Consider the following 15384-nt stretch of genomic DNA (forward strand, 5'->3'; position numbering starts at 1 on the left):
ACACTGGCATCCCTCAGTCATACTACGGTCTTTGGTGGTCAAATAATATATAAAAAAACGAATACAAGATGTGTTAGATATAAAATCAGTGATTCGAAAACACGAACTTGCTACAGTGGATCTTATACAATATGTAAACCAGACTACCTGAAATGATAATTAGCTGTATAATGCTGATATGTGGTAAATCGTACATCTTTCATTAAAATCTTAAAATCTTTCATTTTACATATGTATGTTAGTGCCGTCGTATTACAAATGAATACAACACTATTAATTTGAAATATTTTAGGGAAAAGAATCAAACGTAAACACACGTTATATAAAAATCAGTGGCTTAATTTAGACCCCGCCCGGTCTCTGTCACTGCCATGTTATCTGACTCATGACAGGCAAGTTTCTGAGAAAACAAAAGTGAAAGTTACCAGCAGCGCAGGACAAGAAGTGTCGCCCAACCCCGGCAGTCCTGCGACACACAGAGCCATGGAGGAGTCCTATCCGCACCCCATCACAGTGACGGGCGACTGGAGCCCCAGTCTGGGGAAAAGCATGAAAAACAAGCTGCAGATTTACTTCCAGAGTAAAAAGAAATCGTGCGGGGGAGACTGCCAGGTGGAGTACGACAACCCCAGCGAGCAGCGAGCGTGTGTCTGGTTCAAAACACAGGAGAGTGAGTATCTCTGGATGAGGGCTGCTGTGTCTGTGTCTGTGTCTGTGCCCTTATTTCAACTTTCCACACAACAGGGACTCAGTTTCAGGAAAAGAAACAACTCTGTCAAGCAGAGAGCTAATATTTGCTGCTGCTCAGTAACACTATCATTCAGAATGAAACGATCAATAATATAATAAAACACATAGAAATGTACTTTAAATTTTAACATAATATGACAGCACGGACAATACAATGTTGTCAAGGAGTATTTCCAATGAGAATTGCTAGGCATCTCCTTTAACAAATAGTCTGAGTTATGGAGGTTACATATCGGAATCGTCGTCCTTATCACTCATGCCAGACCATAATCTACAATGTACCCAGATATATAGTGTTTCACAGTCTGTTTCTGCCCAGAGCAGTTATGATCGCACCCACCCGGCTGAACTTTGTTACTAAGTTGTCAGTTTCTTACCAGTAAAAGTGTTGTCTTCTAATTTATGTGCTGATGTAAGATAAGGGTTTGTATTAATTTCCAAATCTGCATTACAATTATTAAATTACTGTATTTATGAAAGGTGAATTAAATTCTGATTAAAATAATATCACTCATTTGCTTGCTTGCTTGTTGGTTCAGCAAGGGAGCGAGTCCTGGCAAGACAAAGCCATGAGCTCATCATAGACACTGAAAGAGTGACACTGAGCGTCAGACTGAAGGAGGAGCGAGAGGAGACCACATCTCCAGGACCGGTGAGCAGCATCCTGCGGTGGTCTTTGTGTGGATTAGACCCCTACTGTATTATTCACAGTATAAACCAGTGCAGATATTAAACTGCATGATCTAATGCTGCTTGACTCATAGACCTGGTATTGGGGACTCTGGTTTGGGAAGCAGTGGTCAGTAATACAGGGCTGGGGATACGCAGAGGGTGGCAGAAGCACATGGGTATTAGTTTTTGAAATGATACACTACTGCATCTCTGCATGAGATCCTTGACTTTTCAAATATCTATGTTTTTTGTATTATTCAGGAAAGAGGCACGAGTGAACTTCCAGAGTCAGGTAATATTATTATTATTTGTTGATTTGAGTTTTATTATATACTTTTGCAATATACCAATACAAGAACTGTAACTTTGTAAATGGTGTATAGTGCTTTTAATATTTATTATCATTTTATTATTATTATTATTTATGCAGTGACACAGTGTACTTCATAAGATTTGCTTTTTCCAGACGTTGAAAAAGCAGCAGAAGAAAAGAAGGCAGGAGATGAAGAAAGTTTACAGACGAACTGCATAGTGCTGGAAAACGTCCAGGACAAAATCTCCAAAGAAATCCTGGGGATGATGGTGGAGAATATTTGCAGTGTGTCAGAAGAGAACGGGGATTTCACTGTGGAGATGATTTATGACATCAACAAAGCTGTGGTGTGCTTCACAAACTGCAACGGTATGAACAAATAACTCGTCTTTACCCTCTCATGAGATGAAGGGCTTTTAAATGGACAATATCTTGTGTTTGCTCTTTGGTTCATTAGCAGTTTGTCGTGACCATTTACACTGTAGTATATTTACTCAACTCTGTTTTGTTGATTATGACAAATTGGTCTGTACAGGTTGTTGAATCCCATTTCCTTCATTTTCAATCATTTTAATCCAAAGTAACACTCTGAAATGTAAACCTGCACTTTGTTTGATTTTTGTCTTGTTTTTTGTTGTTGTTGTTTGATTTTTAAATAGATGTCGAGCAATTTCTAACTGAATGCACAAAGAGCAAGAGGTTCAAGCAAAACCAGCTGAGGGCCGAAGCTCTGGAGCTCAGCAGGAGTGTGAGAGTGGAGAATCTGCCCCCCCACACCACTGAAGACCTGCTGGAGCTGTACTTTGAAAAGGAGAAAAACGGAGGAGGGGAAGTGGAAGGTATTACAATATTGCCGGAGGAGGGGGCGGCCATTGTCACGTTCCTGGACCCTAAAGGTAAGGGCATGTGATCGCTCTTTTTCCCTGACTATGGAACAAGTGCTTCCCTGCTTTCCAGACAGGGTTGCCATTAATAATGTTAGTATTTATTTACACACACAAACATGTAATATCTCCTTTTTCATTCAGTTCCAGGGACTGTAAGAAAACAAACACATCTCATCAGCAAAGTGCCTGTCAATGTGTACCCATATTACAAGTCCCTGGGTACAGCTCTCTATGGAAAAGACAGACCCGTGTGGAAATTGCCAGATCCCTTCACTGAAAGCATTCATGCATCCCTGTGGAATTTTCTTCATGCAAATAACCAGCAGGTTACACTGATCGGTAAACACATGGGGAAGCATTTCTGTGGAGTCGATCTCAGTAGCCCCACAGTGAAGTTCAGCCCATTGCCTGCCTTGTTGAAGCAAAGGGGTTTGACAGCCAAGCACATTGGGGCCTGGAAGGAGAACGCTTCAGAAGCCTTCCAGGATGTCATGTCCAAGTACGGGTCCTTCGAATGTCCAGTGAACTCTTCAGTGTGGAAGATGTCTGAGAAGGAGATTCGCAGTGCTGTGACAGGGGCTGTTATTCTGGAGCCTGACATGGCTAAAGGCACTGTAGCTATAGCAGGCCTGGCAGTGGAGGTTGACAAACTGAGGCAGATAGTGGTAGGAGTTGTGGACAGAGTCACTAAGAAGATAGAAAGGGAGAAGAACAGCGTAACGGAGGAGGTTGCTGTGGCTCCTGCCATGTTCCACATACTGCAGCAGGACAGGCTTAAGGAGGAAACTGCAGCCAAGTATCCAGAACTGATACTCAAATACGAGGCTAAACACAAGAAGCTCATTCTGTCTGGTTTCGCATCTGAAGTTTTCAACATCAAAAGCCATGTTCTGGAGCATGTATTGCACATGAAACAGAAACACGTGGAGGTCCACCCGAATGTTGTCAACTTTCTCAGAGAAGTAGACAGTGAGGAGATGTCCTACTCCCTCTTCACTTCAAAGGGCATCAGTGCTGTGTTTAACATGCAAGAGGAAGCAGTGGTAATTGTAGGAAAGACAGACGAGGCCCTGGCTGATGCGGAAAAGAAGCTGCAGACAGAATTGAGTTTCCACTGCATTGATGTAGAAGACAGAGACGTGCTGAGGAAACCAGAGTGGATGCAGTTAGTTACTAGTTTAAAGAATGGTTTCAACTCTCAAATGAAGACCGTGTCAATAAAACTCTGTGAACTCAGTGGGAATTTCCAAATGATAGTTTCTGGCCTTTGTGAACCATCAGAGCAAGTTTATAAGAAACTGTCAGGGTTTATACAAAAACATTCACGCACTGAAGTTATGGTTCCAGTCAAGTCCAATGCAGTCATCAAATTCATTCAGGAAAACAAAGCAGATAGCTGGGTGAAGGATACAAGTACGAAGAACGTGAAAATTAGCTTTGATGCAAGGAGGCCAAGGATCATACTGAGTGGAGAATGGCTCTATGTCTGCGAAGTGAAGACCATATTTGAAAAGATGGTGTCATCTCTCCATGCTGACCATCTCAAAATCATGAAGCCAGGGGTAAAGAAGTATTTCCAAGAGCAAGGCAGTGTTTTTATGTCTGTCGCCATGAAGGAAAATAATTTTGTGGTGGTTCTCCAAGAGGACAGTTTCCCAGAAAGTGAAGAGGAGGAGGCTGGTCAGAGTGTTTGTGAGGTGCAGATGTCTGATGGGGTGGTGATCACAGTCTGCAAGGCTGACATATGCCATTACCCCGTTGATGTTGTGGTCAACGCGTCCAATGAGGATCTGAAGCATATTGGGGGTCTGGCAGCAGCTCTCCTCAGAGCAGCCGGTCAACTGCTGCAGGACCAGTGTGATCGGTATGTCAATGCCAAAGGACGCCTGAAGCCAGGCGAGGCCATCATCACAGATTCTGGCCGCCTCCCCTGTAAACATGTCATTCACGCTGTCGGCCCCAGGTTTCACGACACAGACTCCAGGAGAGCAGTGTGCAACCTCAAGAGGGCTGTGAAGGAATGCTTGAAACTGGCAGAGACGCACAACTGCTCCTCCATCGCCATTCCAGCGATCAGCTCTGGCATCTTTGGCTTTCCTTTGGATCTGTGCGCAGAAACCATTGCTCAGTCAGTGCGGGAACACTGTCAGGACTTCTACGGTGATAACACTCTGAAGAAGATCCACCTGGTGAACAACGATGACAAAACAGTCCGAGCCGTGACAGCCGCTGTGCAGAAAGTGTTCGCTGATGAGGCACCGCAGCAGAGAGGCCTGCAGGGTAAACCTCAACCAAAACCTAAACCTGTGGTGGATCATAGACAATTTGGTAAAGTGGAGAGAAGAGGAACCCAGGAGACGATACGGACAAAAGAGGGACTGACCATCACCCTCAGGCAGGGCAACATCCAGGATGCATCAGTGAGTGCTCCTGATAGCATTCGGTGTCATCGAGTGTAAGAGTTGGGCTGTAATCTAGTTAGAGGAACCAACTCTAAATTAGGGCTTTGCTGTGGAAAATAATTTTCTGGGTAGGATTAAACAATAACATTTTTGACTGCACGTAATTAGTGTTAAATCCAAATGTAGCCTACATTCTAATATGCATCCATCATCTGCACCTTTAAGAACATCTTTAATTTTGACTTCTTATCTTGCCCATTTTTGAAAATAATGCTGTTGATTTCAGAGCAAACACACTCATTTTGTAATTTGAAACAGAAATGCATGTCAATGAATGTCTTTGAATATAATTACCATATATTTCCTAAACAAAATGAAACTAAATAAAGAAAATGCAGACTTTACAACTCAGAAAACTATCCAGTTAATACAGTGCAGTGGTACTGATGCTTTCCTTGCTTCTGTTTTTGCACTCACAGACTGATGTCATCGTTAATACTATATCTGAGGACTTAGACCTCAGTAAAGGAGCCGTCTCCAACGCCATTTTACAGGCAGCAGGTTCATCGCTACAAACTCTGGTCCGGCAAGAGGCCGCAACGTCCCCCTTTGACCAAGGAGACGTGGTGATAACTAGAGGATGCGGTCTGAAGTGCAGCATGGTGTTTCATGCTATCTGCCCCTTTTGGGACCAAGGAAAAGGCAAATCAGAAGATGTAAGACCTGTTTACAGTTTTCAGATTTATCTACTCAATTTCATACTCACAATTATGTGCGATCTGCACCATACCATAATGCTTGTTAATAATATGCTCTTCTTTATTTTAAAATGTGTCTTGCATTTCTGAGAAAAACTAAACCTGCCAGTTTAATAAATAATTCAGTTTAATAAATATTAATTTACTATATGAATTAGTTATTGTAAAAAACATAACTAAATAAACATATATTGTTATTTTAGTTGTTGAAAGGCATCGTCAAGGAGTGCCTGAAACAAGCTGAGCAGCGGAAACAGAGCTCCGTGTCCTTCCCGGCCATCGGCACCGGAAACCTGGGATTCCCAAAGCCCCTGGTGGCCTCCTTAATGCTGGAGCAAGTCCTGAGGTTCAGCCAAAAGTGGGACCCCAAACGTCTGCAGGAAGTGGTTTTTATAGTACATCCCAGTGATGTGCAGTCTGTGAGGGTAAGAAGTGATCCTTTGAACAATCCTAGGTTTCGGTTTGGTGTCCCAGAAGAGAAACCGATATGGACAAGTAGAAAACTTGTGAAAATAATTATGAATGAGACCTAGAAAGCTCAATATGCAATAGTGATTTCTGGTTATTTGTTTATTTAGTTATTTATATAATGTAGTTTCATTTGTAAAGCTGGGACCTCACCCTATGTCTACCCTCTATCTCTTGTGATTTTGTGTCCCTGGATGCTTGGGTATTCGTGAGTTTCTCGACTTTCCTAAACTGAAGCTGTTAAGGATCTCCTCCCACTCCTTTATTTATTTTAGGATTTCACTTCAGAGTTCAGAAAGCAGCCCCACGGACGCCAGACACCAGTCAAGCACCATGCTGGCCCCACACAACCGGGAACTGGTAAACATCACTCGCTCTCCTAACAGTCCTGATATTCATTTTCTTATGGGAAAGGCGTTTTACTAATAGACACGTAAGAGACGACTATGAGAATCTCTGATGAAAATCTCCCAATAGTTGTATCATTTAATAGTGTAAACTAAAAAAGGCTCCACATTCACTTTGTATTGTGCGTTACCAAGTCATGAGTAATGATAATGTCTTTTTGCCATTTATCTTTGGCCAGCTGTCTTTGGGAAGATCTTGACACCTACTCTGGGTGTGTACTGCATGACGATTGGAGGGTTGACCCTTGAGGTGTTAACAGGAGACATCACCAAGGAGACTACTGATGTGATCGTCAATTCATCCAACAACACGTTCACTCTTAAATCAGGTAACTGTGTATGTCTGCCCTACTTGTGTTATCCAGTGTAAAACGATGTCTTTCCTCAGCCTAGTGGTTCAAAAAGCACCCAAAAACATGGCAACTAAATATCTGTTTGAGAAGTCTGTGGATAAACCCTGGATTTTCATCTGCCTGTCATCTGTTTAGGCGTATCAAAAGCAATTCTGGATGCAGCTGGCAGATCGGTGGAAATGGATTGTCTTCTGCTGGGTATGTTTTCTTATTCTTTACTTTTTTTCTATTGGTAAAATACACATTTACTCAGTATTCTTTTCTGTAGTTTCTAGTCATTCTGTGTTCAGTGTCTGTTATTTGCTCAGCTTGACTGTAATTGAGACTTGGTTTGAAAAGATGCTTCATTGATGCTAATTTACCAATTACATCAGATTAGCCACTAGTGTATAAGTTTGATGGAAAATCCTACTATTTACAGGTAATCCATATAAACACAATAAAACATCCCATTGTAGTGTAAAATCTCAAACAGTTTCATGTCTGTACAGTGCATCCGGAAAGTATTCACAGCGCTTCACTTTTTCCACATTTTGTTGTGTTATAGCCTTATTCCAAAATTGATTAAATTCATTATTTTCCTCAAAAATTTACAAACAATATCCCATAATGACAACGTGTAAGAAGTTTGTTTGAAATTTTAGCAAATTTGTTAAAAATAAAAAACAAAAAAACACTTGTACATAAGTATTCACAGCCTTTGCTACGATGCTCAAAATTGAGCTCAGGTGCATCCTGTTTCCACTGATCATCCTTGAGATTCTTGATTGGAGTCCACCTGTGGTAAATTCAGTTGATTGGACATGATTTGGAAAGGCACACACCTGTCTATATAAGGTCCCACAGTTAACAGTGCATGTCAGAGCACAAACCAAGCCATGAAGTCCAAGGAATTGTCTGTAGACCTCCGAGACAGGATTGTATCAAGGCACAGATCTGGGGAAGGGTACAGAAAAAATTCTGCAGCATTGAAGGTCCCAATGAGCACAGTGGCCTCCATCATCTGTAAATGGAAGAAGTTTGGAACCACCAGGACTCATCCTAGAGCTGGGTGCCCGGCCAAACTGAGCGATCCGGGGAGAAGGGCCTTAGTCGGGGAGGTGACCAAGAACCTGATGGTCACTCTGACTGAGCTCCAGCGTGTCTCTGTGGAGAGAGGAGAACCTTCCAGAAGAACAACCATCTCTGCAGCACACCACCAATCAGGCCTGTATGGTAGAGTGGCCAGACAGAAGCCACTCCTCAGTGAAAGGCACATGACAGCCCGCCTGGAGTTTGCCAAAAGGCACCTGAAGGACTCTGACCATGAGATTGAACTCTTTGGCCTGAATGGCAAGCGTCAGGTCTGGAGGAAACCAGGCACCGCTCATCACCTGGCCAATACCATCCCTACAGTGAAGCCTGGTGGTGGCAGCATCATGCTGTGGGGATGTTTTTCAGCGGCAGGAACTGGGAGACTAGTCAGGATCGAGGGAAAGATGAATGCAGCAATGTACAGAGACATCCTTGATGAAAACCTGCTCCAGAGCGCTCTGGACCTCAGACTGGGGCGAAGGTTCATCTTCCAACAGGACAACGACCCTAAGCACACAGCCAAGATAACAAAGGAGTGGCTACAGGACAACTCTGAATGTCCTTGAGTGGCCCAGCCAGAGCCCAGACTTGAACCCGACTGAACATCTCTGGAGAGATCTGAAAATGGCTGTGCACCGACGCTCCCCATCCAACCTGATGGAGCTTGAGAGGTCCTGCAAAGAAGAATGGGAGAAACTGCCCAAAAATAGGTGTGCCAAGCTTGTAGCATCATACTCCAAAAGACTTGAGGCTGTAATTGGTGCCAAAGGTGCTTCAACAAAGTATTGAGCAAAGGCTGTGAATACTTATGTACATGTATTAAAAAAATAATAATAATAATAATAAAAAAAGCACATTTGCAAAGATTTCTTTTGAACTTCTTTCACATTGTCATTATGGGGTATTGTTTGTAAAATTGAGGAAAATATTGAATTTAATCCATTTTGTAATAAGGCTGTAACATTACAAAATGTGGAAAAAGTGAAGTGCTGTGAATACTTTCTGGATGCACTGTATGTATTTTTACAAGCACATGGTTTATGTACAGGTATTTAATTCCTCGTGTGACATGTTAACCTTCCAGTAAAAGTGCACATTACTCGAACATCTGCAACTGACTTAAGGTCCTTTTTTTTTTTTTTTTTTTTTTTTTTTTTTGTTTAGAAGTAATACTTTATTTTAACTTACGCTGGGCACATGATTCCTGACATTGTTTGTTCATCTGTGATATACCAATTTTCATTCAGCTTTGTGGGGGTCTAATATGGATTTAGCAAAGAAAATCCCAAAGCGCAGATGGTTTTCAAGTTTTCAAGACAGCCCTAGAATAATTATAGTATAAATCCTTCTAAAGGGCAATGCTTTTCTGCACAAGAAGGGGTTATCCATTTTGGTCCTCCTCCTTAGTTTAATTTAGCTTCTCCTCTGCGCTTCATATTTTTTCACCAGGCTCCCAGACACACGATGGGATAATAATGACACGGCCTGGAAATCTGCAGTGTCAAAAAATCGTGCACATTGTTGGACAGAGCGACCCCAGTAACATCAAGGACACAGTGAAACATGTCCTCCAGGTCTGTGAGGAGAAACGATTCACCTCGGTCTCCTTCCCTGCCCTCGGAACAGGTGAGTTGGAGAGCAAAGGAGACTATTGCTTCGGCTGTGTCTAAAGTAGGTGATGAAAGAAACAAACCACCCGTATGAGGAGTGTTGTCATTCGTGAATTGTGGGGTGCACCTCATTAGGACCTTAGGTTTCCCCGTCTAGGAAAAAAACATTCCCCGGGGTCATAGTTGGGGGTGTTCAATGCTACAACTTCACACATTTGTCTGCTTTTGCAGGACAGGGGGGTACAAGTCCCTCTCGCGTGGCAGATGCGATGATAAGCGCAGTGGTGGATTTCGTGAGTAAGAGGAAGGCGGGGGAGTGTCTGCGGAGCGTGAGGATAGTGATCTTCCAGGCCGTCATGTTATCTGAGTTCCATAAGAGCCTGCAAGCCAGAGAAGGCACTGCCCTGCCAGAGCAGAAGTCTGTGTTCTCGAGAGTCAAGAGTAAGTTACTTATTTGCCTTTATTTAGCTTCATGTTAACCTTTAAACACAGAATTATAACTATGATGACTCTGTGCCGGACTGCACTTTGTGGGATATGTGGCATATAGGCAAATAATAATGTTATTAATAATGTTTGTGTTTTTCCACTCACAGGTGCTTTATATTCCCTTGTAGGGAGCAGTTCAGAAACAAAAGAAAATGAAGAATTTGTCATGATGGGTGAAGAGTTCGAGCCGGCCGTGTTTCAGATCTGTGCTGAAAGGAGCCAGGACATGGCCAGGGCCAAAGACTGGATCAAAGAGCTTATTATCAAAGAACAGACTGAAGAAACCATCAATGACAAGTGGATCGCTCTTCTCTCTCGGGAAGATTTGCACAAGATTCAGGACCTTCAGAAGACGCTGCAGGTCAGCATTAAGGTGGAGAGCCGGGGCCCAGAGTCCTCTATTCAGCTGGCAGGGCTGACGCGAGACGTGCTGAAGGCCATGACTGAGATCCAGGTGATGATCAGGAAGGTTGAGAATAAAGAGACCCAGAAACGCGAGGCGGCCGTGGTTAGCACCTTGGTGGAATGGCAGTACGAGGACAGCGGCAGCTTTGTGCCTTTCAACAGCCTCGCAAACCTCACTCTGGAACAGGCTTTTGAAAACAAAGAAGCTCGGGTCAAAATCAAGATTGATAGAAAGAATTATACAGTTTCGTTGAGCAGGAGTGTGGCAGTAGATGACTTCAACAAAAAGATAAAGATAAAAAGAGTCGTATTGACAGGTAAGCCAAAACCTACAGATATACAATCAAAAACATTTTTCTCTTCAACTGACTATAACAGACTTTTTACAACATCTTAAACACCGACCGGGTAAAATCCCTAACATTAAACTAGGGTAACCTTCATCTGCCCACCACTCCTACATGATTATAGATCAGTAAGGTCAGTTCAATCTGATTTGGACTGCGTGGTTGGTCTATAACAGCACATTTTCAGATAACAATTCTCTGCTTCACACGGGTCTCAGTTCAGTATTGGTCCTGAAAGTCTAGCTGCTGGTGGTCACTGGAGACCTCAGATGATCCTCACCAGATGATTTTAAGACTCATGTATTGAATTAAACTTATTTTTTCATTCTACCATGAAAATAGTTAATAGTAGACATTATATATCATCATGTCCAATAATTATTTCTTAACACTTTTTTATTATTTACTTTTTGACTTTCTGTTTTACAGATGAATCTCTCGGAAACCTTCCAACCCACTGGAGTGATATGAAAGGGTCACAGACAGTACAGGTGCAGATCCAGACAGGCACTCCTGAGTATCAGGATGTGGAGCAGGAATTCAGGAAGACTTGTCCAAACAACATACTGAAGGTACTACCGAGGCCAATGTATTTGTTGAATGATGATGTATTAATTTTGAGTGAAAGCAGTTACGAAGACTTTGTCAATATTCTTCAAATCTGGTCCTGTAGGGCCACAATCCTGCATGTGTTACAGGTATATACACACAAGTGCATGTCTATACAGAAATAATTCACGTCTGTTTGGTTAAAGATGTGGGGCTAGCCCAAATCAAAACTTTGACCCTCCTCTGAATCGCAAATTATACCATTGTACAGTATCACGTTTGGATTAATAAATAGTTGATTTGGTCAAGGCCTGGATTAGATTTTTACAGTTTTCCAAGTGTAAGAAAGTCCCCTGTCTTCCCAGATTGAAAGAATCCAGAACGGCTCATTGTGGCACAGTTACCAGATCAGAAAGAAGCACCTGGACGAAAAGAACGGCCACACTAACAACGAGAGACGGCTCTTCCATGGCACCTGCCCAACGACACTGAGTCAGATCAACACGCACGGCTTCAACCGCAGCTACGCAGGAAGAAATGGTAGAGCAACCATTCCCTCCTTTCCTTTTGATTGGCATGGTTTTAAACCTAGAGAGTGTTTACTCTGGGGTTTGGGTTATCATTGACTTTAAGAATGGCATGCTCTTCATCTCCTAATCAGCTGATGTGGCTGCTCGGCATTTGCTTCCCCGTGAAAATAAATACGACTCATAATATTGTTGTCTGGTCTGTTGTGTAGTGAAGTAAACATGCTTGTTTCTGTGTAGCTGCTGTCATCGGGAATGGAACCTACTTTGCAGTTGATGCGAATTACTCTGCAAGCAACACTTACTCCAAGCCCGATGCCCAAGGACTGAAATACGTGTACTACTCCAGGGTCCTCGTCGGAGAGTTTACCACCGGAAGAGCTGGCCTGATCGTGCCCCCTGCCAAGACGTCTGCGGATCCTGCAGATTTATATGACAGTGTTGTAGACAATCCGGCAAATCCGAGGGTGTTTGTTATTTTCAATGACGTGCAGGCTTACCCAGAGTACCTGATCACCTTCCGCTGATAATCAAAAATCAACAAAAACCAACTCTGAAAGAGCTATTCTTCAGACTGACACAAGGGCTGCTTCCCAAGGATCCAAGCGTGAGATTTTAATCAGTTTTGGTTTATTGCACCAGATAGAATCTTTAAATCATCCTGTAGTATTTAAATAAACCAGATGATTTAAGATTGATTTAGGATGCCCTATTCCTTAAAACCAGAGATTACACTAATACACTTCACACAAACTGAGATTTAATTGTAATATATATAGGACAGACAGGCTCAGTATTTGGCATCACTTTACCAATAAGAATCATAATCACAGAAAGTTTCATCTTGAAAACTGTTATGAATGAATACATTAAAAAATGTTCAATTTACTGTAGTAATTGTAAATGTTAACTGAATAACAATGCAAAGGGCATCATTTGAATACATTTCAGTTTAGTTTGGGTCACTGGTGGTCTTTGACCTGCTGAACTCCAGATGTAGACCAATCGAAGCTCAACACAATGACTCGTCTCTCACACAGAGTCACTGGTGTTTCCACAATACTTTTCCACCCCCAACAGGAGGAAATTTTCTAAACCAGACTCAGAACTGTATTGGCCTAAACGTATAATGCTCATGCAACTAGATGAATTCAAAGCACCCAGAAAAGAGGCATCGAGAAGAAACTCAAACACAAAGAGAAACGCAAAGCTCAGGGAAACTCAAGGCTGAAACCGTTCCTGAATCCCAGTACATTCAGTACAAACAATCTGAGTACTGAACTGAAGGGTAATACTGACTGTGCTGTAACCAAAGCACCAGCTGAAAAAGGATCACTCTGTTAGGGATTGGAAAGCATCGGCAATAAGTCAATCACAGCATTACCGAACACAACACAGGCCTTCTTAGCAGTTAAAATCTCCATTCCTGTTTATTTTTTATGTTGCGCTACCAGATTTCTATCCTACAATGAGACATTTTTAAACGCTCACCACAGCGATGACAGGAAACGCCAGCAATAAAGAGCGCATTCAGACACACATGAATTCTTCTCATTGGGGTGAGGTCGCTGCACTGTGGCATGGGAGAGCAGGGTTCAGGTCTCACAGTAGCCAAAACCCTCCATGTCATTACAATATGCTGTGCTGCGCAGCGCCAATTTGTTGTGACAAAAGGGACAGATGTGGTACATAGGAAAAAACACTATTTAAAAAATACCCTTAAAAAAAAAAATGTTTAGGACTGTTAGCCTTGCAAATGGTAAAGGCTTACTTAAATACCATTTCCCACCACTAGGGTGCAGTATTGTCCAGTGCGGATGCGCTGGATCAAGGCATTCGTGCAAAATATTAAAGGTTCATTACCCTTTGTTTAGACAAGAAAGTACGAAATATGTGAAATATTAATATAGATCTCGTATGAATTAATTAAATGGATTTAACATGACATGAAATGGCGTAGTACACATGTTACGTTTGAAATACAGTTAAAGTTATCTTTTTGGAAAATAAATATAGCATGTTTAAAACACATGTGGAAGCGGGAGTATAAATGCTTATGTAAATGACTGATCGTCAGTCTGTCCCAGTTTTTCTCAGTTTTGCGATCAGCCCTCAGTTATCACTGACATTGTATCTCACCCATCCGGTGTCACTCTGGCAGCTCTCAATCATCACTCCGCTCTGGTATCAGCGGTCACTCGAAATCGGTGTCAGGCATCACTGTGCTTTTTAGGGAACTTAATAGCCAATCAAATTGCTGGTGATATTTTTGCTGTTATTTCATCGAAAAATCCTAAAAAGACCCACAGTTACTTATGTGCTTACATTGCCTGTGCGAGCAGGGACAGGGGACGAGTCATCAGACCCTTCAGATGCAAAGGACTGTGCAAGTTAACGGGAGTGCAGATGCATGTTCAGTTGCAGCCACGCAGCATTACCTGTAATAAACTGTGGAGGATAATCTGTGACAAAATACATAAATAAATACATAAAATACCAAAATCACTAAATAGATACAAAACTAGATTTATTTCCCTTTTTGATGTATGTATATATGTATTTATTTCTTATTAGGTGTGTATATTTATTTATTTTGGCACAAATGATCCTCCATAATAACAGCATAATCAGGGTCAGCAAAGGCAAGCCCGTCTGAAGAAGACCTCACTTCCAGCCCTGCAGAAGAGCACATGCCCTTCTTACTGCGGGTTAGCTGGGTAATGACAATAAAGAGTTAAATGTGTAGACTTGTAGTTGGGATAATTCACAACATTTGACAAAATGCTAGTAAAATAAAAGACATGTTACTGACACTTCATACAACGGTACTGCAAAAGACACCTAGACACGAACACCAGAGGTTCAAACATTTCCTGGTTATTCCAATGATGGTTTTTTTTTTTTTTTTTTTTTTCCATTTTAGTTTTTCCTGAACTATCACAACAATTTAACAGGTTTGTAATAACATCTACGCCAGATTAAATTAAACATTTCAACAATATTCAAAGACACGGGTGTAGTACTAATAGTGGATGTGTAATCTGTGTGGTTCAGTGGGATTGCAGACCCTGGAATCGGTTCCTGCTGCACTACGGGTTCAGTGCGTCTTTTTCAGGATTGGTTTTGTGACAATTCCTTGTTTATACTTTTCCTGAAATCAGGAGCCATTCATCAAACATCCGGATCAAAACAGCGACGGTTAAGCCTTAAGAGACACACTTTGATCGCACTGTACCCTTAACTGTGGGTACATCCTCGTACTATACTGTTTAACTATGTAAGAAAAAAAAAGTTTAAATTCATACTTAACTGTTTTGCACTTACAGGAAATGATAGCGCGACGTCACACAGGGGGGCCCGCGAAATTCAAATG

General features: G+C 42.0%; 1 protein-coding gene across 2 annotated transcripts; it reads left to right on the forward strand.

Moving 5' to 3' along the window:
- Positions 1–419: 419 nt before the first annotated feature.
- On the forward strand, positions 420–12904 carry LOC136711823 (protein mono-ADP-ribosyltransferase PARP14). 2 transcript variants are annotated; one of them, XM_066688331.1, is made up of 17 exons: positions 420–670; positions 1290–1402; positions 1684–1714; positions 1889–2104; positions 2395–2631; positions 2764–5042; positions 5504–5740; positions 5986–6207; positions 6526–6610; positions 6837–6986; positions 7146–7208; positions 9534–9710; positions 9926–10135; positions 10291–10905; positions 11365–11507; positions 11850–12024; positions 12252–12904. In XM_066688331.1, exons 1-17 carry the CDS (start codon positions 484–486, stop codon positions 12536–12538), a joined length of 5427 nt encoding a protein of 1808 aa, XP_066544428.1. In that variant the 5' UTR covers positions 420–483; the 3' UTR covers positions 12539–12904. The 2 variants fall into 2 exon arrangements, with proteins under 2 accessions (XP_066544428.1, XP_066544429.1); XM_066688332.1 differs by having other exon boundaries at positions 10312–10905.
- The last annotated feature ends 2480 nt before the right edge of the window (positions 12905–15384 follow it).

This window comes from Amia ocellicauda, chromosome 16, assembly GCF_036373705.1.
Source record: "Amia ocellicauda isolate fAmiCal2 chromosome 16, fAmiCal2.hap1, whole genome shotgun sequence".
Lineage (NCBI taxonomy): Eukaryota > Metazoa > Chordata > Actinopteri > Amiiformes > Amiidae > Amia > Amia ocellicauda.

Bases quoted from the DNA above. Each gene is read 5' to 3' on its own strand.
- LOC136711823 (XM_066688331.1), top strand. From the start codon at position 484: ATGGAGGAGTCCTATCCGCACCCCATCACAGTGACGGGCGACTGGAGC. The intron at 5,043-5,503 runs GTGAGTGCTCCT...TTGCACTCACAG, and splicing joins GCAACATCCAGGATGCATCA to ACTGATGTCATCGTTAATAC. The intron at 7,209-9,533 runs GTATGTTTTCTT...TTTTTTCACCAG, and splicing joins AATGGATTGTCTTCTGCTGG to GCTCCCAGACACACGATGGG.